This window comes from Eleutherodactylus coqui, chromosome 1 (genome assembly GCF_035609145.1).
Source record: "Eleutherodactylus coqui strain aEleCoq1 chromosome 1, aEleCoq1.hap1, whole genome shotgun sequence".
Taxonomy (NCBI): Eukaryota; Metazoa; Chordata; class Amphibia; order Anura; family Eleutherodactylidae; genus Eleutherodactylus; species Eleutherodactylus coqui.
Genome location: NC_089837.1, coordinates 288,508,019 through 288,529,531, shown reverse-complemented (window position 1 = coordinate 288,529,531; position 21,513 = coordinate 288,508,019). Strand labels below are relative to the sequence as shown.

The 21,513-nt window shown below is 41.2% G+C and overlaps 1 protein-coding gene across 1 annotated transcript in view; it reads right to left on the bottom strand.

The window, feature by feature from the left end:
• Positions 1-352: 352 nt before the first annotated feature.
• Positions 353-21,513, bottom strand: part of LOC136572038 (lysophospholipid acyltransferase 2-like) — a 50,747-nt gene continuing 29,586 nt past the window's right edge. Inside the window, exons 7-13 of the mRNA XM_066572658.1 lie at positions 20,373-20,502; positions 17,645-17,819; positions 13,478-13,581; positions 12,387-12,451; positions 7,106-7,238; positions 5,982-6,133; positions 353-2,776 (exon numbers count right to left, since the gene is read on the bottom strand). Of these exons, the coding sequence (XP_066428755.1) occupies positions 2,635-2,776; positions 5,982-6,133; positions 7,106-7,238; positions 12,387-12,451; positions 13,478-13,581; positions 17,645-17,819; positions 20,373-20,502 (901 nt within the window). The 3' untranslated portion in view covers positions 353-2,634. The remainder of the gene's footprint in view (positions 2,777-5,981; positions 6,134-7,105; positions 7,239-12,386; positions 12,452-13,477; positions 13,582-17,644; positions 17,820-20,372; positions 20,503-21,513) is intronic.

Here is a 21,513-nt window from a genome sequence, read left to right as displayed (position 1 = left end):
AAGCACTGCCTGGAGCATGAGTGGCTGCAGGTTTGAATCCTGACTATGGGTGTCCAGTCTGATGAATAGAAAACACGTTATCTGGTTATATAATCGTGCATTTTTGACTTCTTAGTTTTACAGCACAGTCTTTTTTTAGGGAGTACTAACACTGGGTAAGTGTATTTGGCTTCTCTCCTGAACACTGGCGTTTGGGTCTTTTTTTGGTTTGCTTTTTTACACTTATACTGCATACTAGTGATGCCGCAGGCAAATGAAGATTACTGGCAAGATGCAGTCACTTTCGCAGTGTGAACCTGTACAGCAGCAAAGGGACTCCCTAGTCATACCAGGGAATGACAACCCAACAGCATTTAAATAAAATACAAATTTATTTTAAAAACATTTGCTAGTTTTGCAGTATAAAACGAATAGCAAATACTGTGGTACAAGCTAGAGATTTGTAAACTAGGTTGTTATAATATGAACCGTCACTTCATTTTTTTCTCAACACATATTTATATTCTATGTTACAAATATATAAAATTATAAAATACAGCAGCACAATGATAATCAAAATAAAATCTAATAGTAAAAGTAAGGGCTCCTGCACACATATGTATGGTCACAGCATATTATGTGCGCGTAAGACACTATACAAATCTGCCATAGGCTCGCATGTTGCCGCTGATACATATTACGCAAAATACTTGTGCAATGAAGATGGCAGCATGTTCTATCTTGGTGTGTATTACGTGTATGTGCTGTGTGCCGTGCGACTGTCGCATGTGGGTGCCACGCATTGAATTACGCTTATGCGAAGCTGCCTTAAAGAAAGCGAATCTGATTCAAAAAATCCTTGTATTCCTATGATATCAGACCCTTTTGGGAATGTTGACTAGTTGCCAACAGTGAAAAAAAAAATCTAGAAATCAGGTAGACATAGTCAACAGCTGGCTTAAAGAGAAAGGAGAACTTGAAGTTATTTGATTTGTTACTTTAAGGCCCCAAAGCGATGTGCATGGATCATGTAGAGCAGTAAAGTGAACCCTTGAGGCTCTCCATTAAAGAGACCTATGTACTCCATGTACTGCAATATAGTTCCTCTAAAGCACCGTATGCTCCTCTAGACAAAGCTGTTATGAGAGAATACCTTGGTAAATACTACTATATGTGACGAAACATGCCAAAGGTTTTTTTTTCTCATGTAGTCTGTATGACACGGTGTGCTCATAGTTGCCTATGACTGCCATGTTACCGATGCATACATCATAGATCTGTAATATAGTCAGGTGCATGAGGCCTAGCTCTTTTCCGTATTAAAGATTCATTATTTTATTAAAAAGAAAGAAACCTTTTGACAATGGTGATTAACCATTTAGCTTTTATGTAGAGCCACAATATTTGTATCATTTGTTCATTTTTAACATTCATACTGTGCCAAGAAGCTCAAGACTCCCTACAGTTCAACTGAACTCATATTAGATCACCATAGATGTGAGCTCTTATGTGGCTACTGGGAAAATGGTAATTCTCAGAATTTATAATCTATGGCATCAGGTCCAATGTCAACTGTAAAATTGTAAAGCCCCCACACACATTAGACCAATGTCAGATAACTGCAATTACGGGACGGACCAACCATCTAATGAGCATATGGGCCTCCAGACTCAGGCTTGTTGGATTTCAATGCCCGATCCTTTTGCCATAGAGATAAGTCACCACCAGGAGTTTCTGACAATGGAATACTATCCTCTTCCCATCGGAACCCATGCACATGCGGATAAGTCAAGAATGAATGTATATGGAGGTGTTGGGATGAATAGTAATAGTAGGCACATGGACACCTATAAACTGTATAACTATCCTTACTTTCTGGGCATTTATGACTTTTCTCTGCGGCTCAAGGGTATTTATCAATGCCCAGTCTTTTCCACTCTTCCAACCACATACTCATTAGTATTCCTTGATAGATATTTAAAGACAAATTAAGTCAAGACTAGAACTGTACATACTAATATCTGCCCATGCTGCAAAAAAGCTCACTTTCAATAAATTCATTGCTTTTTGGCATGAAAAGAGTCCAACCTTTGGTCTCATGTACACAGTAGAGCTATGGACACAAAGCCTATGCGAAGGCACACCAAGGTGGTACAGAATCCAACATATCTCTGTATGAAATAGGAGACATACATGGGTACAATATGCCCCATAACAGTCTTCTGGCACTGTATTATGGCTCTGTAAAAGCTTCTGAAAATTGGAAATGCTGTCTGGTAGGCAAAAGTCTTAAACTTACAGGGTATAACAGTTAATATAACCTTTTTAGAAAGTGCTGCCAGTCTGTTTATAAAAAATACAAGTTTCATGATAAACTGCACAACATTGCTAATGGCACTATTGATGAGCTTCTTCTCTTCCTGAGTATAATTAGAAATACATGGCACAGGCACTGGCTGGAAGGATGTGGAGGCAGCTGAATTCTGTGTAATCCAAATGAAATGTTTAGTAGTCAATGTGATCTGGAATCAATGCTGTACGGTATAATTAGTTGAATGCACAACAGGGCACTTCTTTCAAGGCAGCTGATGACATACATTTACTAAAACAAAGTTTACATGATGTTTCTGCCTTTGTTAAAAATTGATATCTTCTTTACGTTTCCTTCTTAAGATGGTTGTAGTTACTGTCACAGGGTAGCTCTTTAGAACTTCCTCCCTTAGTCTCAAGCCTTTGTCTATGAGGGAGAATGAGAAGAAGCAGTAGAGGGAGAATGTGTAAGCAGAAACCCAAGGACCTGCAGAAAAAGAGGATAAGAAACATCAGCAAAGCATTCCGTTTATACTATATATGCCATATTATAAGACAGTATTTTAGACCACGTTCACACAGGGAGAAAATGCCAGAAGAAAGAAAGCATTCTTTTCCAGCAACAGAGTTCACATTTTTGTCAGAGCTGGATTATAGGGAAGACAAACAGGTAAATGTCCATGGGCATCAACCAGCTAGGAGCCTCCACTCCCAAATGCCTTCTAGGCACTGCCATCAGTAAAAATGCAACCTACTTTCTATCTGATCAGAGCCCAGGTGTCCTATCTGCTTGTATCTAGAGGCTGTCCATTCATGCTTATTGCCTTAGAATGAATAAGCCAGGCGCATAGCTATATGGAGTGCAGGGACAAACAGTTGACTATAGTTCCTCTGCCACATCTTATTACCAGTATTGTAAATAGAGGGGGCCCTGTTACAGATTAAAGATATGCAGAGCTGGATGTGCCTGGTCTTCCAGAACCATATTTCTTGGAGAACGAGGAATAAGGTATATTACACTACAATGTGCATGAAGTCTGTTTTCTGTATTAGACATTGGGGAAAAGTTAAGTTACCTTTACAAGGGGCGATTATCACCCAAATAATCGCTGGAAATAGCAGCCACCGACAGGGAACTGAGCGACAAATCACTCGTTTGTTGGAGTCACTTGGTCACTGTCAGCATGTATAAACAAGAGTCGTCAATCTCTGGGTGGCTACCTGTTTACTATGAATGGAGGTGGGCATCCGGAGGAGATCTCAGGCCCGCTCTGCCTCTATTCACAAAATGACTATTGCTCCTGTGTAAAAGCACAGGAGAGATAGTCCCTGGTACAGCAGTGGGCGCTTATGTGCTCATCAGTTGTCCCGTACACAGGTACTTTTAGACCACAATTGTACACAGATTGTCAACAAGATCTGCCTACATTGTTGGGATCTGCCAACAATTTTTTAATATTAGCAACTTGACAATACATTAATGTAAATGAGACTTTTACTGGTGATGAAATCCCCCCAAATTCTTTTCCTATGGGATTCCTAAAGAAAAAAAAATATTTGTATAACTATTCTCTCTGGAAAAACACAATGGGGCAGATTTACGAAAAGTGGCTTTGGTGCCTACGGCAACCATTTAGACTGCACCTTCATTTTTCAAGAGCAATAAAAGAGATGAAAACTGGGATTTGTTGCTGTAGGCACCACAGATATGGGGTTATTTAGACGGTTTCATAACTCTCCCCTATGACTTTTTTGTAGATGCCTTTTTCCTAATTGTATTAGCGTGAGTGAGGAAAAACATGCCACAAATATGACAAGGGTATAGCATACTAAAAATTAAGAATTTAAAGGTACATGAACATAAGTAGCTCTGCCACAACTTTTCCATAGCAGTAAATTAATGCACCAGACAGTTCTTACCCTGTAGTAAATGAGATGTAATGAACTGCCAATCACACAGTTCAATAGAAAAAAATAGGAATTTTTAAGGATTGGTGCATTTTTGGCATTTTTCTAGAAATGTTTAAAATTTGCTAAGGTAGTTAGTGCCTAACTTTTCAGAATAAGCTATTATGTGTGTACATGAGAAATAACACTATCTCTGGCAATGATATGACTTATATCCTGCATTTTCCCAATCCCCCCCCCCCCCTCTGCAGGCTGTATTTTTGATTCTCAGTTATCTCAGAACTGGTGGGTGGAGCATGCTATGCTGTTTTCCACATACTGTGCACAGTGAACTGCAGATTCTGTTCACTGCCTGTAACACACACACATATCATCATGTAGGACAGTGTACAGCAATACTGAGCAGTGTAGATGTGAATAAATAGCAGTAAATCACTCACCTTTGGCTCTAACAGCAGGTCAGTGTGAGAATCTGCTTCTCTACTCCCACCCACCTATCCCTCTTCTACACTTTCTGTTGTGCCTTTGTATTGTCTCCAGTAACAGAGACAGCATCGCTTGACAACAGGCAGTTAATAGCAAGTTAGGAAGAGTATTTTTTGGCTTTTGTCACCGTGACAAATTCCCTAAACTTAATTTTAAAACTGTCTCACCGAAGGGAACCACTGGTTATCTAAATATAACTTTTATTCAACTCAAAATATTAAAAAATGTGCGTGATCAAACTATTGAATTGTGTGCCTCTTATTTCTAGAATAGCACCGATATATTATTCTTGCCTCGTGATATTTATTTTTCTGTCCTCATGTTATTGCTGACTGTAGATTAATCTAGAAATCCAAAATCCAACACAGGGTGCATTACTGTGCTGGATAAGGATCTTAATCGGCAATACTTGATCAGTTGCCGTTATAATACGTGTTCACAACATCAGTGATTTGATCAAATACCAGGGATTGTAAGGTTATATTAACCAATCACACTGGGATCAAATTTCTTACAGTCAGCTCTACTGATTAGTAGGACATTTCTATAAGGACCATATATATCAATGTATAGCGCTTGTAATTGCGACTGGTGGCGCTATATTTTGCGGCTAGATATATATATGTCTTACATTCATTCATTGGCCATTCAATATCACTGAAGATGGCTGATGACGCAGCTATACTAATGTTAGCTGCAGAAACGCGTCGATGGTGCTTTGTTTTAATTAGAAGGGGTCTAAAGGAGTTTTGATGGACGAAAAAATCTAAGTCCATCGGGCTAATACTTAGTCCCCTAAACATGAGATGTTGAACCTGAACATAGGAAAAGGGGCTGATAGTTTCCACATAGCAAATTGAATGTGGACTCTTAATAGCCTTGTATCAGCCATCAGCCATCTTCAGAACGAAGCTGGCAGCCGGGGAGTGACGTTTCTTATTTTTTTTATGATAACAGGGAGAGAAAACGCATCAATGCTGCCGTAGATTTCTTTTGTTTTACAGCGTTAATCATGCAGCATAAGTGACACAATACATTTTTTCTGCGGGTCGGTATGGTTACAACCGCTCCCTCTGTGAACCCATCCCATGCCGCGATCTACATAGAATGTAGATGTAGATGTAGAATGTAGATGTAGATGTTAAAATGTCTACTCGGTATTTGAGGGAGTTTATAGAATTAACATTTTTCCTCTGCAAATAAGCAGTTGTAAAGAGCCAAGGTAACTGCAGCCCTCTTTTCCAAAGAACTACCATTGAAAGAAAAGAGGAGTACAATTTGCACAAACACTGTTTTACCTGTATAACTGTAGCGATGGTCCAAGTCCTAGCAAGATAAAGGGTGCCACGGTGTAGCTCATTGCCATTTGTGTACAAATCCAGGTGATCAAACTGTAAGTTACTCTACTCCATGAAGTATGCTGGAACCATGGACGAAGTGTTTGCCTTATCTGGTTAAATGAAAAGAAAAAGGGAACATGCTCAGGTGTCGTCCTTCATGTAGGGCCTATACATTTAGGAAAACAGTACTTTTAGCTTCTGGCTATAAGATTTAACATACAATATATTGTACTAGTCTATCAGTATAATCAGTCTGTTGATGTAAGCAGTACTGGTACAGATACTTTACTGAAGGTGCTTTCAGGCGTAACAATTATCATTCCAAAAATCATTAAAACGAGCAAAAGTGAAAGATAATCTAAACATGAGCCAATGACTAAACGACGAATGAGAATTGTTCACTTTTCGTTCGTTGTTCACTTTATGCAGGCATAAAACCCATCGCTGGCTCGTTCGCTTACACTTCGGTTTAAGCAGCAATCGTTCAGTCCCTCTCATTCGCTTCTACAGGGACTGAACGATTCTCGTTTGAAGGAGCCGATGATGCCCTTGCCCATCTAAGCAGGCTGCACGAGTGCCAACGAGTTAGCGGTGACGTCACTCGCTCATTCAAACGAGAATCGGCTCCTCTAAAAGGAGCTTTATTATTCTGTGTACAAACAATGCAGTTGTAAAACTCAATTTCAGACCACTTTTCCATGCTGCCTTCACATTTCCAATGTAAAACCTCAACATAAAATGTCTGCAGTTTGCTTTCAGATTTACTGCCAATTACTTTCGCTATGGATTTTTGATGCAGATTCGATTAAAAAAGAAATCATGTAAACTTGGCCGTCTGAGGTCATCATCCGCTACTGAACACAGCCAAGAAAGCCTTCTTGTTTGCTCAAAAATCCTGATTCTTAACCCTGTAGTGATTACAACTGCCGCCTACAAGGAGCTGCAAAACTAAGATCTACAGTCCAGTAGATTGCAAGGGTGGGGAGAGCATTCTCAATAAGTGATTGAAATAATAGGAAAATACGCTTTTATACAATAAAAATGATTATGGATTCATGGAGTCATACTGGTCCCAAACTCACTCTGCGAGCAGCAAGTGTAACTGGCACAGCAGTCAGAAAGGTGAAGTAATATCCTGGATGTACACCATGCCAGGCTGCTGACAACAGGAAGGTGGAAAGCAGTGGATTAAATGGGCTTCTGTCATAACAAACCCTGCAAAAAAGAAGAAAAAAGTATAATAATCAGTATAATATTGCATATCTATCTCATATCTATCTATCTAATTGTGAGCACAGGAAAGTAAATAAGTGAAAGTATTTAAATACACTCATTGTCAAAAAAGCACCTAGAAGTTGTCGGAATTGAGTGAAACTTTCTGTGTGTGATTGTAATGTTGATATAAGTAAGTGATTACAATATCAGAGCAAAAGGATAATTTATTGTGGAGACCTGAACCCTTGAAAGAGGCTCTAGTGCCCTGTTGGGCCACCTCTAGCTTGGATGCAGGATGTGATACAGACGGGTATGGAGGCATGCAAGTTCCATATGGTATTCTGCGGTATATCGGTCCACATTTGCTGTAACTGAGCTTTTAGATTGTGCAATCTCCTAGGCTGTTGAAATTGGCATCCCAGATGGTCTCACAAATGTTCTATTGCCAATAGGTCTGGTCACGGAAGTGTGACAATGTTCTGGAGGCATTCCTGTGACACCCTTGTGTGTGCACTGGAAAATGCGTCTTGGAAGCCCTGCCATGAGAGGTGATATATATGCTTGCAGGATGTCCTGAAATTATTGCTGAGCTGTCATTGTCCCTCGTACCATTACTAGGGGTGACCAACTGTCATATGCAATGGCCCCCCAGACCATCAAATCAGCAGTGGGGGCCGCATGTCACTCCACCCACTCCACAGCAAAAGCAGGATTGAGGCGCTCACCCATAGGTCTCCAGACACGAACATGGCTGTCATCCTATTTTTTGGTGCAGACGCCAATGATGGAACTGCTAGCACAAGTTATTACTTCTTGTAAGTATATTTAAGTGTCATTGATGTTTGTTGCCTGGATTATGTCATTGAGAGAGGGAAATTATTAATCCTGAAATGCACTGCACCGTCCTAATGCTGTTTCTATGGATGGTCTTAGAAGTGGCAATGTTCATTGCTGTACCCATAGATGATCCTATTGGAACCCCACCAGTACTAAGCTCATTTGGCTGTCACAGATAGTAGAGGTTCATTTCGCTGATCAGAATTAAGGGGGTTCTCATCTCCATGGATTCCCAACTGAGTAAGTTAACTACTTAGTTAACTGGTTGTTTGGCTAATATTTCTTGGAGCGCTGGCCCTTTTTCTTGCTTTCCTCTGATTAATACTAGAACCTGGTTTGGTGATATGGATAAGCCTAATGCTCTCCTTGTGTGGGTGTCCAGTTTGGCGGATGGAGAAAATGTTACCTTTGTTATACTGGGTTATTCAAAAAAGGAAGCTGATTTGGGGATTTAATTACAAACAAACACAATCCGCACATTACTAAAAAGAGGAAGGATCAAAGTTTTTTTGAAATACCATTAAGTTACATTTTCTGCCACATCACGGTGCTGGGTGTCTTGTTTACAGTTTTATGGTCCCTCAGGTGATACGCTTTAACATGGACACCATGTGTCGCTCAACAAACATCAAACAGGTAGTTCATTTCTTGCAATGCACAAATCACCTGGCCCCTAGTTATTGAATTCAGAGCTTCAACAATTTGCTGTCTGAGATCTTGAAGAGTAGGCATAAGTGGGACAAAAACTCTATCCTTTATGTACCTTCACAGATACAAATAACATACTGTGAGGTCGGGTGACCTGGGAGACCACTGTCGAAGAATAAGATCATGTTGTCAACCTCTATCAATCCAAACCCTGGAATGGTGGCATCTAGAGAACGCTGGAACTTTAAGTGAAAGTGAGGTGTAGTACCAACTTGCATGAAAATCAAGTCATCCAAAAAAATAATTCACACCTGAAAATTGTCCTCTTCCATATCCTGCAGAGTTGCAGCACAAAATTGAAAGCTTTTGGTATGGTCGTCTGGATGCAATACCTGTAGTAACTGTAACTTGTACAGCCTCATTTGCTGGCAGTTGTTTGCTTGTTCTGGTTGTAGATTTCCTTGCGCTCTTTTCAAAACAGCCAATAGTACACCCCACATTTTCAGGAGACGTACGTGGGCAACCAGTGCTTTTCTGTTTGCATATGTAACCAAGTTCAACAAATCCACTTATAAATGTGCTTGTGCAAAGTTGGCTGTTATTGGAATCAATGCCGGAATTCACGTAACACTTGAACAATGGATTCACACTTAGCAAACTTAAGCACACAAACCTATTTCTCCTAAGGCATGACCATTTTCCTATAAGCCTTAAACTACAAGAAACACTGTGATGTGGCAGAAAATGGAACTTATTGGTAGGTCATTAAAAACTTTGAACTTTCTTCTTCTGAATTGTGTGCGTATTGTGAACCTGTCTTTCGTAGTTTGTTTATAATTAAATACCCAAATCTACTCCTTTTTCAATAACCCTGTATAACTATGAATTCCTGGCTCCTTGGTGTAGCAGCACAATCTTTTGGTAAGTTTCTTCTGAGTCTTTTTTCGGGGCGCTGTTGTTTTTTATATTTATACTGCATAAGCAGTTATGCCACAGAAAACTCTGAATAGGACTTCAGTAAAACGCACTCTTCACGTTTACTATATGTGTTAGAATACCAGAAGTTTCAATGTATTTATGCCAGAAAACAGGTTCAAATACATTGATAAATCTGCCCCATTAGAAGATCATGCTGTCAGGGTGTGCTGCTGGGATCTGTTGTACTACAGGGTTCCAGGATCATACCTTCACAGGTTTGGGTTAATTGAGCTGGCTGGATGCGGTATTCTCCAGCAGCCAATCTCCTTTAGTCTGCAGCACATATAAACCCAGCTTATGTCAGTGTTTGTCTGGTGTTCAGGGTGAGCAGTCATGTTACTTCAGCTTGCTGTGTGACTTGTGTCCTGTTGTCTGTCCAGTACAGCTTGCTGTGTGACTCGTGTCCTGTTGTCTGTGCTGTTGCAGCTTCCGGTGTGAACTGTGTCTGGTGTTGCTGGACTCCTGGTTAGTGTAGGAACTAGCGGTATAGCCAGGAGCCGTGAAGTGGCCTGCTAGCTTCCATATTTTGATCAAAATGTCAACTAATACCTGGCATTTATATTTAACTGTACTCTGCTATTAGGGTTTGCTTTTTGGCTGTTGTATTCTGTGTTTTCTCGCTCTATGTCTTCTTGTTCTGTCCATTTGTCCCTGTCATGTGGCATGTTTATGTGTCCTGTTCTGGTGGTGTAGTTCCTAGGAGCAGCTAGGGCCCAGATCCGAAGAGCGCTGGGCCGCCCTTTATTGGGGCGATGTCCCCGTTTAGATAGGGCCATGTCATCCTCCCTGTAGTTCAGGGCCAGTCTTCTGAAACCCCGTGTGTATTCTTTGGTCACGATCGTGTGGGGCCCGTGGTTAGTTGCCCACATGATCATAACACTTGCACTACAGACATTCAAGAAGTCTGTAAAATAGTAGTTAGCTGACGTGTCAGAACTCTATCCCCATATAAGGAAGCAGGACAACTCTTTATAATATAATAGCCTCTATAGATGGGTATGTTTACACGTGGCAGATTTGGTGAGCATTTACCACAGCGGAAAAATTTGCATCAAAATCCACACAGAGTGGTTTTTGACATGGAGTTGCAACAAATTTCACACTTTTAATTGAAAGGGTGGAGTCTACTGCACATTTGAGACAAAATTTGCACTTAATGGTGTGGATTTTGTTGTGCATTTTTCAACTGCGGAAAACTGGAACTAACTCTGCCATGTGTAAACATATCCTCAAGGGGTACGACTGATGACTATTTTGAGAACAGATACTCCTGGATGTGTAGTTACTGCTGCATATACCACAAATAATATTTACTACTACAACAGATCTCTCTTTATTACAATCTCTTGAGCACAGTTTTCTACTCTTGGTATAAAGGCACAATCTTCTCATACTACTGTACATTGGTGATTAGATATGACAGGTACTGGTGTATTATGTCGCTACTGGAAGTAAGGGGTGGCGACATAATACAGCTGTCAAAAAAGTTTTTCAGTTTCTGATGGGCTGGGGGCGTGCTTAATGCCCCAAGTGCCGTTCCGACAGCGTAGAGGACAGCGACGATGCAGGGAGTCGCGGCATCGGAGCACAGCGGGCACTGCCACTGTGAGGCTGGCAGCGGCAGAGCCGCGTGAGGACAGTGCCGAGGTATGGAGCGCTGGCGGAGCAGTGCGGCGAGGCTGGGAGTGGCGTTCAGTTCAATCCCCAACGCCAGGAGGACAGTCCAAACAGTGTGAACAGCGGCAGAGGCAGCTCAGGCACAGTGAAAGCGCTGCTTAACAGTGAGTGACTGTAACATTAGCAGAGCCGAATGGAGCAGACAGCCGCAACAGCAGCTGCAACATACTGCCGCTACGGACCACTGAGGGAGCGCAGGGAGCACGGCTGTGTGCCTATTGCTTTAGTGCTTGGTCCGGGGGGGGGGTTAGGGTTTTTTTCCTATTAGGCTTACATAAGTAAGCCTATTAGGAAAACTGACCTCCAGAGCAGGCACTAAAGCAATACACACGCTGCTAGGACCTTCCATTCTTCACCCTATCGGGAGCTAGGGGTGTGACAGGGGCGTTGCTACATGCAAGCCCTGTCAAACTCCTAGCTTCCAGTGGCATCAACATACACCAGTACCCATATGACATACTGGTTAAAAGTGGTGTTGTGCCAGGGGATTTGTGGACAGGCCTGATAATATTACTACTAGTTTCACTGTTACTTTTTAGCTCATATTTAATAATAAAAATGTATTAAATGCAAAATCAGCAGTAGAATAAGCAAACAGACTATTGATTCATAAACACTGAACCATGCATCAAAATACATTGACGCTTAGGCCTCCTGCCCACAGATGGAGCGGGATATGCCCGTGGTTTTACTTTGTGGGAATCCTGCAGGGTAAACAAAAAAGTCCCCGCTGGTGATCATGGAAAAATGTGCGGTTTCCCACTGTCTCCATTAATACTATATTAATGGAGACTTCCCGCCGCGGAAAAACGCTGAAAATAGAACATGCCGCGATTTTTTTTCCTGTGGCGTAAATCCGCAGCAGAATACTGCATGTGATGACTGAACCATTAGGTTCAATAGAACCTAAGAGCTGTGTTATTCCGCCGAGGATTTACGCCGCAGGGAACGCGGCAGAAATCTGTTCGTGGGAATTAGCCTTAAAGCCTTAAAAAATTGGTACTTAACTCTTTCAACCACACTGCTGTCTGTATATTCCAGTTATCAATAAACATCTTGAAGCTGGTAGCTGTCTGAAAGAAATAGTGTTGAAACAAGAACAGAAGGAAATGACACATGTCATGATTCACGTAAATACAGGAAATGTGGACACAGTGTTGCTAATAGGAAATAACATACAGTACATTGTTTAGACACAAAAAGGAAACTATAATTTCATATATGGTGCTCAATACTGGCATGCAATATTTGACTAAAACAGATGCTAGTTAGAAGCAATATACATCATATAGTTACCTTGTGTTCTTATTTTTAAAAAATATTTAAAAACAATGCTTGACAAAGTTATAGACTATAATTTATCAAATGTTGTTCAAAAGTGCAGACTTTTGACTACATTTGAACGCCCTTATGTATATATATTTTTTTGTGAGATAGAAAAGTGTAGCATACCAAGGTCCCACAAAACAAAACTGCTCGACATATACATTTATTTTTACATTACAGCTAAAAAAATACATTGAAAATGTAAAGCTTTATTTTTCTGTATGTTTAATATGTACTATTATGTTCTCAAATGCTTAAGGAAAAAAACGTTTAGCTACAAACATTTACAAGATTTTACAATGTATGTAAAATAGACACAAATAGCTAGCTATACGTTTAACTAATGTGTTAAAATAAAAACAAAAAAACATAAATATGCTTAACATATGCATACATTTGTATACCTTTTTCATGTATGAATAAAGTTTATGCTAAATAAACATTAAAAACGTGATGTGAACAGCCCCTTAACCACCAATCAGCCAGTTATTGTTCTTTCCAGATATTCAAATATTGAAAAGCTAAATATCATGTATTCATTTATTTTACATTGTTTCTATAGCATCAGTTTAGATTGTATTCATTTATATCAGATTTAGGCAAAGAATATATGACTGTGCCAGGAAAGGTAGCAAGGCCTACTAATGCATGTAATGGGGCAATCAGAGATTCTTTCACGGTTTATAGAGTTATGTGGATTTCTGTTATTGTAGAGATATTTCCTAATGTGTTGTTTACAACTTCCCTTGTATCAAGCACCCAGGAGCACTTACCTCAATCCTTAATATGTTTAGGTTGGATAGTAGGTCCCACCTCTCCTCCCCATCATCTGAGATTCCATTGTATCCAAAGCCAGCAGCATTATTTATAGTATCAGCTGAAGAATTAGACATAAATAATCATGTTATGTGTATTATACTTGACAGTGTTCTTCTCTGAGTAGTCATTTACCTAATTACCATGATACTGGTGGATCTAAAAGACTTACATATTTCATTCAGACAAAATGCCTTTGATGTTGCTCTTAACCTGAAAAGGGCCAAGCACCATAAATATATGGTGCTTGGTCCTAGGCTTTAGTCCAGCGACATAAGGTAGTAAAAATACAGCCCTGCATTAAAGCTCCTGCAATCTCACAGCAGGTTGGGTCCTCAGGTGTCAGTGACAGTCTAGGACCCAGAGAAGAAGGCAGAAGCCCTTGTAGGTAAGGTGCTCTGTATCAATTTGTTAGTCATTTAGTGGATGTTTACTGTTGATATATATGTAGTAGTGTTTGCAGCTTATATGTAATATAATTGGAATAACTGGCACTTTAAAAATAAAGAGATCATTATAGTTCAAGCCAGCAATACAAGACTGAGCTAAAGAATGCAATCACTGTATATGACACTTATGCAATGGAATTCCAGTATAAGTACTATGGGGTGGTCAAGAATATCAGTGGCCGAGCAGCAATTCCTTATTGCTACCATACTCTAAATACTTAAAAACAGAACTATTAAGAAAAACTTATTTGTGCAAGCAACTTTGGCACAAGGTTTGATCTCTGTGACATCTGATATTGTCATGCATAAAAAGAAGTTTAATGTCACAAAAATCCAAAGGAAACATTCCAAAAAACCCTAGGATGTGGGTTTGGCTACTCAGAGTCCCCTGTGACTCTGTACTATGAACTCTGTGTGCATCATATGATGTTACATGGGGCAGACATTTTCCTCTAGAACAAATGACGCAATGTTGAAATTTTTTTCCACAGCTCTGTGCCCATTGCGCCAGTAACCATGAAGCCAGTTGGAGTAAGGGTAATTAAAATTTTTGTTTTTTCACTGTTGCATCTTTGAGTGGAGTCCTATTATAAGGGTCAAGGGCCTAACACTCTGACCCTTTTACACACGTTTGGCATATGTTTGGCCCATAGAAACCTTTTGGTATCTCACATGTTATGTTTGGAAAATTTTTTTCTTTGTTTTGCTATCCAGAAGTATTATACTGATGCAATACATGAACATAGTGTGAGAGAGGCTTTACTTTGGCAAATGTAGAAGCAGGAGTCAATTAGATCTCTCCTAGTAAAATGGATTAGTATCCTGCCTGTATACTTTCAGGCACTGGGTAATGCAATGGCAATGTACTAGATAGTCTTGGTGGTGTAGCATCATAATTATTTTTAATATTTATTACATATTTTAGTCCTTTAATGATTACTTTATAAGGATTCCACTTTTTCTGTCTATCATCTAAATAAGGCAACATTTAAGATATTAGTGTCATAGAGTCCTATGATTATCTAAGTTTGGTTAAAGAGACCTTATCACCCGAACCAAGCTATCATTTTTATTTTAAAACTCACTACTCTACCGCATAAAATATTTCACCGACTGGGACCCTGTAGGAGAGCAGTTGTCAGAGTGACCAATAGAGGGCGAAATTGTAGAAGTCTGTTTGGCAAGGAAAGAGCGCTCTGCTGGATAATTGGGAGCTACCTGAGAGGGTCGATAAAAAGGAAGTGTGCCACTCTCAGAACTTGCTCCCAGCCCTGTGAGGAATCAGGATTTTGATGAGGGCCTATTGGAGCCAGACAGTTGATGAAGGTATGCAACGAAGCATCTGCTGATGTTCTATGGCATTAGGCCTGGCAGTTAGGTTGTTGTGTTAGGTTTAGTTAGAGGCCAGATGGTCAGGTGTTTTTATTTTGATGTTCTATGTTGTAAAGTTTGTAAAACAGTGGAAACACCATTGTGCTGAAAATTAGAAATAAATGCTGTTGAAGCCAGATTTTAAAGAAAGCTATGCTGTGGAAGGCATTCTTGTCCAGGTGTGGCATATATACACTGCAGCCCGGAGTTCCTTCAACTGGCATAAATGCTCAGCGTGACTTTTATCAGTTAAATAGAGCCAGCCGACATAGTTTAGAAGCGCTTGCCACTGTTAAACTCCCTCCCCCTCCCTTTTCTGGTACCTCCCATAGAAGCCTATGGGAGCTGCCAGTTGATCGTGGCCAAAAGATAGGGCAAGACCTATCTTTTCTGTCCGCGTCAAAACATCAGCCGGCGTTTTTCGTCACCGATGTCCTATCTTCACTGGCTGCATGTTTTTATGCAGCTAATAATTACCCATGTGAATGAATGCATTGGAATCCAATGCTTCAAATGCTCGTGTGAATAAGGCCTTATGAGGAAAGGATGGCAAACTGAGTGTGATGAATCCCGCTTGTCACAGAGCCACAAAAAATGCTTGTATGTGTCCTGGCAATGTCACCGACTCTTCAAAGTCAGGCAGTCAGTCATGCACTTACAGTTTGTTGTTCCCGCATGCTCTGTAGCCCCAAACAGTCTCAGGACAGAAGATTTTGCAAGTTATGATAAGATACCATGTTCTGACTAAAACTGCATTATCTTTTAATTACATCTTTATTAAAACAGTAAATAAGCATTAGTTAATGCTTAATGATCTCCTACTGATTATATCTTTACTAAAGCAGTAAAAAGTTTTAGCCATGCAATCATTAATAAGTGCTTAATGATAGGTTTCTGCAGCAAACAGAACAGTCAGAAAACAAGATTTCGCAATATCTTTCCAGTTCTCACATTCTAAGGCCTCCTTCCCACGAACGGATTTCCGCCGCGTAATTCGCGGCGAAAATCCGCTGCGTTGCCCGCAGCTATTAGGTTCTATTGAACCTAATAGCACAATGCTCACGATGCGTAATTCCACCGCGGAATTACGCACCGCGATTTCTCCCGTTCTCACCCGCAGCATGCTCTATTTTCTGCGGGTGAGGACGGGCTGTACGCACTGACGGCTTCCATTGCAGTCAATGGAAGCCGTCCATTCACGCTATCTCCCGCTGTCACCAGCGGGAGATAGCGTGAAAAAACGCTTTCCCGCCCACCGCCGCGCGTCATATGACGCCATATGACGCGCACGGCCGCGTCACGTGACACGGCCGGCCGCGTCACGTGACACGGCCGGTGACGGGCGGCGGTGGGCGGGGAAGCGATTTCACGCTATCTCCCGCAGGTAAGTATAGGGGCTCTGGGGGGCGCCGTGACGGGCTTCACAGCGTAATATTACGCTGCGGAGCCCGTCACGCTCGTGGGAAGGAGGCCTAAAACTATATGGAGCCCTGGGACATGCCAGAAGCCACAAACCAAATATGCTTGACCTGACAAACTTTATTGGGAAAGTCAGCAAAGATGTGAGATGGTCTGTAGCTTTTAATTAAACAATGGGCCCCAATTACTGACAGATATGTGTGTGTGGTGGGGGGAGTGAGGGCTCCTTCACACTAGCGATAAAATCGTGCGGGATTTGTGCGTTGAGACGCACAAATATGAAACCCATTCCTTTGAATGGGTTCATTCACACTTGCGATGTTTCTCTGCATGGCGCCACCTTGCGATGCAAAGCTGGAAACAAATCACAGCATGGCAATATCGACCAGTGCTTTCAATGGGGCAGCGGCGGCAGTGTTCAGTGATGAAGGGACTCCCCGTGGGGATGAAGGAATCCCCTGCTGTTGCTGTCACAACAGTGGCAAAGAATCGTGATCATCTGCCATTGCTTTCAATAGGGCCAGTGCTGCTGCCGCCGGCCCCATTGGGAGCACTGAGATTCCCCACAGTGATGCAAGGCTGTTTTCACATGAAAACTCCTCGCATCCAGGGGTTTTAGAAGGTTTGTGAGAGCGATATCGGCCCTGAATCACGGCCCTGAATCACGGCCCGAAATCGCTCTCGCCAGTGTGCAGGAGTTTTAAAACAAAAATCCCCAGGTGTAGGTAATAGGGCCTTTTTAAGTACAAATCACAATGTTCCAGGTGTTGTGGCTGTAATGCTGACACTAAAATGTTGCCATAACACATCTGTGGGAAACTGGTCCAATGTTTACAAGTATAGGGAGAAAATGAAGTAATAAGGTTGAAAAGTGTAAAGGCTTACCTAGGGTCCAAGCAAAATAATACTTTGGTCTCTTGGAAGCTGCAGTCAAGTAGAGCTCCCAAAAAATATAGAAAAAAGATTTATTTGGGTCATTGGATATAGAGAATTGGTCTAACAGCATAATATGAGCAGCTAATAGGAAACAGCAAAGCCACAACTTCTTGAATACTGCCACCTAAGGTCAAAACAAACAGAACAGATTTGGTTTTAATCACATGATCTACAAAGTGTTTAAAACATTGTTTTCCCTGCTTTATTAAATACATAAAGTCATCACAGTAAAAGAAAAAAAAAATCAAATCCTATAATGGCCAAAGAATGACACTGATCTGCTTGTATACCAGAAGCAATGTGTGAGCTGTTGTATAACGGCAGCCTCAGTGTATAGATCACATTCTCCTTCAATAGGAATTTATAAATAAATGATCAGATAATAAAAGCCTACATTTCCATACAGAGCTGAAATACAGTATGCAGATATTGCACAAATTCCATTGTGCAGCCTTTCCCTTTGAAGCTTAGCTACTTGTGCTGCAGACCACCTCTTCTTCCTAATCCGCTAAAGGAAGTTGCTATCATTGTCTGCCCTCTTACAGATACACTGGAGCTGAAACCCAGTAACTTTCTTTACAAGCCCTCCAGCTCATATTACACTTGTCAGTCCCCTCCCACTTCCCTGATAATGCACTATTGTACGCCCTAAGAGCCCTTTTACATGGGCTGACAATTCTGCATAAATCTTCATAGCAATACTTATTTGCTCAACTGTCAGCCCACAAAAACAGTGCACCATCAGCCAACGAACAAACAAATGCTCGCTGTTCGGCTGATCGCATGTTTTTTGCAACCGTAAAACATTACTATTATCAGCTGTACATCTTCCCGTGTGAATAGGATGATTTGCTGCCAACAGCGAGAATTCACTAGGGGGAATGAACAATTACAAACAATCATTCGTCTCACATAAAATCTCAATTGGCCTGTGTAAAACATAGATACTTGTCTACCGGACCAAATCACTCTGTGTAAGAGGTCCCTTATAGAGATGAGCGAGTATACTCACTAAGGCTAACTACGAGTAGTGCCTTAGCCGAGTATCCTCCCGTTCGTCTATAAAGATTCGGCTGCCGGCGCGGGTGACAGGTGAGTTGCGGCGGTGAGCAGGGTGGAGCAGGGGGGAGAGAGGAAGAGAGAGATCTCCCCTCCGTTCCTCCCCGCTCTCCCCTGACGCTCCCCGCTCTCCCCGCCGGCCCCTGAATCTTTAGAGACAAGCGGGAGGATACTCGGCTAAGGCCTCCTTCCCACGAACGGATTTACGCCGCGTAAATTCGCGGCAAAAATCCGCTGCGTTGCCCCCTGCTATTAGGTTCTATTGAACTTAATAGCACAATGCTCACGATGCGGAATTCCACCGCGGAATTTCGCACCGTGAAATCTCCCATCCTCACCCGCAGCATGCTCTATTTGCCGCGGGTGTACGCGCTGACGGCTTCCATTGCAGTCAATGGAAGCCGTCCGTTCACGCTATCTCCCGCTGTAACACAGCGGAAGATAGCGTGAAAACGCTCCCCCGCCTACCGCCGCCGCGTCATATGACGCGGTGGGCGTGTCACATGACGCGACGGCGGTGGGCGGAGAAGCATCTTCACGCTATCTTCCGCTGGTAAGTATGGGGTCTCTGGGGGGCGCCGTGACGGGCTTCACTGCGGAATATTCCGCAGCGGAGCCCGTCACGCTCGTGTGAAGCCGGCCTAAGGCACTACTGGCTCGAGTAGTTAGCCTTAGCGAGTATACTCACTCATCTCTAGTCCCTTAGGATCCTTTTAGACAATGCAATTGTGAGGCACTAGGGATAATCGTTCAGTGACTGGAGGCGAAGCTTCCTGCTGCCCACCTCCATTCACAGTAAACAGGCAGGCATTCATAGATGAACAATTGCCTGTTTATACAGGTCGATCGTCGTATATGTTTTATTCCTGCATAAACTGAACGAGAAACAATAAGCAAACAAATTATTGTTTGTCATTCAGTTACTGGAATGGTTTACGCCGAAAGATTCAGTTTCACTCGATCCTGAGATAAGGCTTTTTTTAATATTTTACATTAATTTTGAATGCACTTCTGGCTTTGGTGCAAAAAAATGCATTAAAAAACTGCCACAAAAACTGGCATTTTTTAAAAGAAAAAACTGTGTGAGACTACCCTCATACTGCCTAAAAATGCTTGCTGGTCGGCTGTACATTTACCCTTGTCAACAAGGTCACGTACAGCCAGCTCTATGGGGATGAACAATCATATTAATGATCATTATCCCCATACCAGCGATCCTCAGCCTGTGTTAAAGAACTGTAACTGAACATGCTTTGTCTTCCAGCACTTGTTACATCGAGCCGAGAATTGGCCCGTATAAAAGGACCCTTAGTGCTGATGCTGCTGTAATAACAGGATTTTATTAGAGTGCATGCTCTCTATACAGATGTGTAGACAGCTTGTTCTTCCTCATATGGGTAGCATATTCACACAACTGGACAATCATGTTTACATAAAGTCAATGTCCTATCTAACAAGCAACGTTTTAAAAATGTATGATCACTTTTATTTACAATTGAAGACTATTGCAGGAAAGAATTGACTTGATATCATGATGGAATTTGATCTGGTCATAGCATGTGAAAATTAGCTAGATATAATGAAACCGAGTTGTGTAATTCAACATGACATTACTTACATTTGGGTTTCCTTTCTTCTCTTCTCCATTTATAAATATTTTGTAATCATTAAAGGAACATAGAGGACCAGCAAGAAGTCCAAGAAATCCAACTGTGTAACTTAGATATGCGAGTATTCCGGGGGGAGACCTAAATGGAAAAATATACATGTCAGTAATTAAATGTATCACTAAAAGAAAGATTGTAAGAATGATAAAATATTATTGTATATGATGTAATTTAATGTAATAAAGTAGATAGAAAAGTAATACTGCTGTGCGGGTTTGCTTCCAATATAAAGAAAGTAGATAGGTGGTGGCACAATTTCAAATGGAAAAGATTTCACTGTTGGTATTCACTATGCTGGCGAATTTGGCGTGTAGATGTAAACTCTAGGTTAAAAATTCGTAAATGACTAAAAAAAATAAAATTTAGATTCTAAGACCCTTTCACATCATGTTAGAGAGATCTGCTCTCCAGTGATCACAAAATGGAATATTTTCAGCATGAGGATGAGGGAAAATATTCACTAGCATTTACTTAAAGAGAACCAGGTCAGGTGATTTATGTAGGAAAAATTGTAGAGGGGGATGAGTAGAAAGCAGAAATCTATTAAATAGTTTGTTTGCCAGTGTATTCACTCAGAAAAATTAAATGTCATCAGTCTAACCCAGGAAGAAGTACAGAGCTGCCTTAAACAGATTAAAATAGACAAATCACTGGGTCCCAATGGACCATACACTCCAAGGTTCTAAGGGAATTAAGTCATGTGACAGACAGACTATTGTTTCTTATATGTAATGACTCTAATGGGGTGTGTGCCACTGGATTGGTGCATAGCAAAGAAGGTTTCTGCACCAACATAGAAGGGGGATCTTTACTGTAAGAGCAGTGAGACTATGGAACTCTAGTCTCGGTGATGACAACTCGCTAAAAGAGTACAAGAGGGGCTTGTATTCCTTTCTCGAGTACAACAATATTACATGTTATAGTCAGTAATTATATTAGAATGGTCAGTGATCCAGGGATTATTCTGACTGCCAGACTTGGAATCAAGATGGAATCTTTTCCCCTAAAATGAGGAAAATTGGCTTCTACCTCATTTTGGTTTTTTTTTTGTGTTCCTACAGATCTACATTAGGGGGTAATAGACTGAACTAG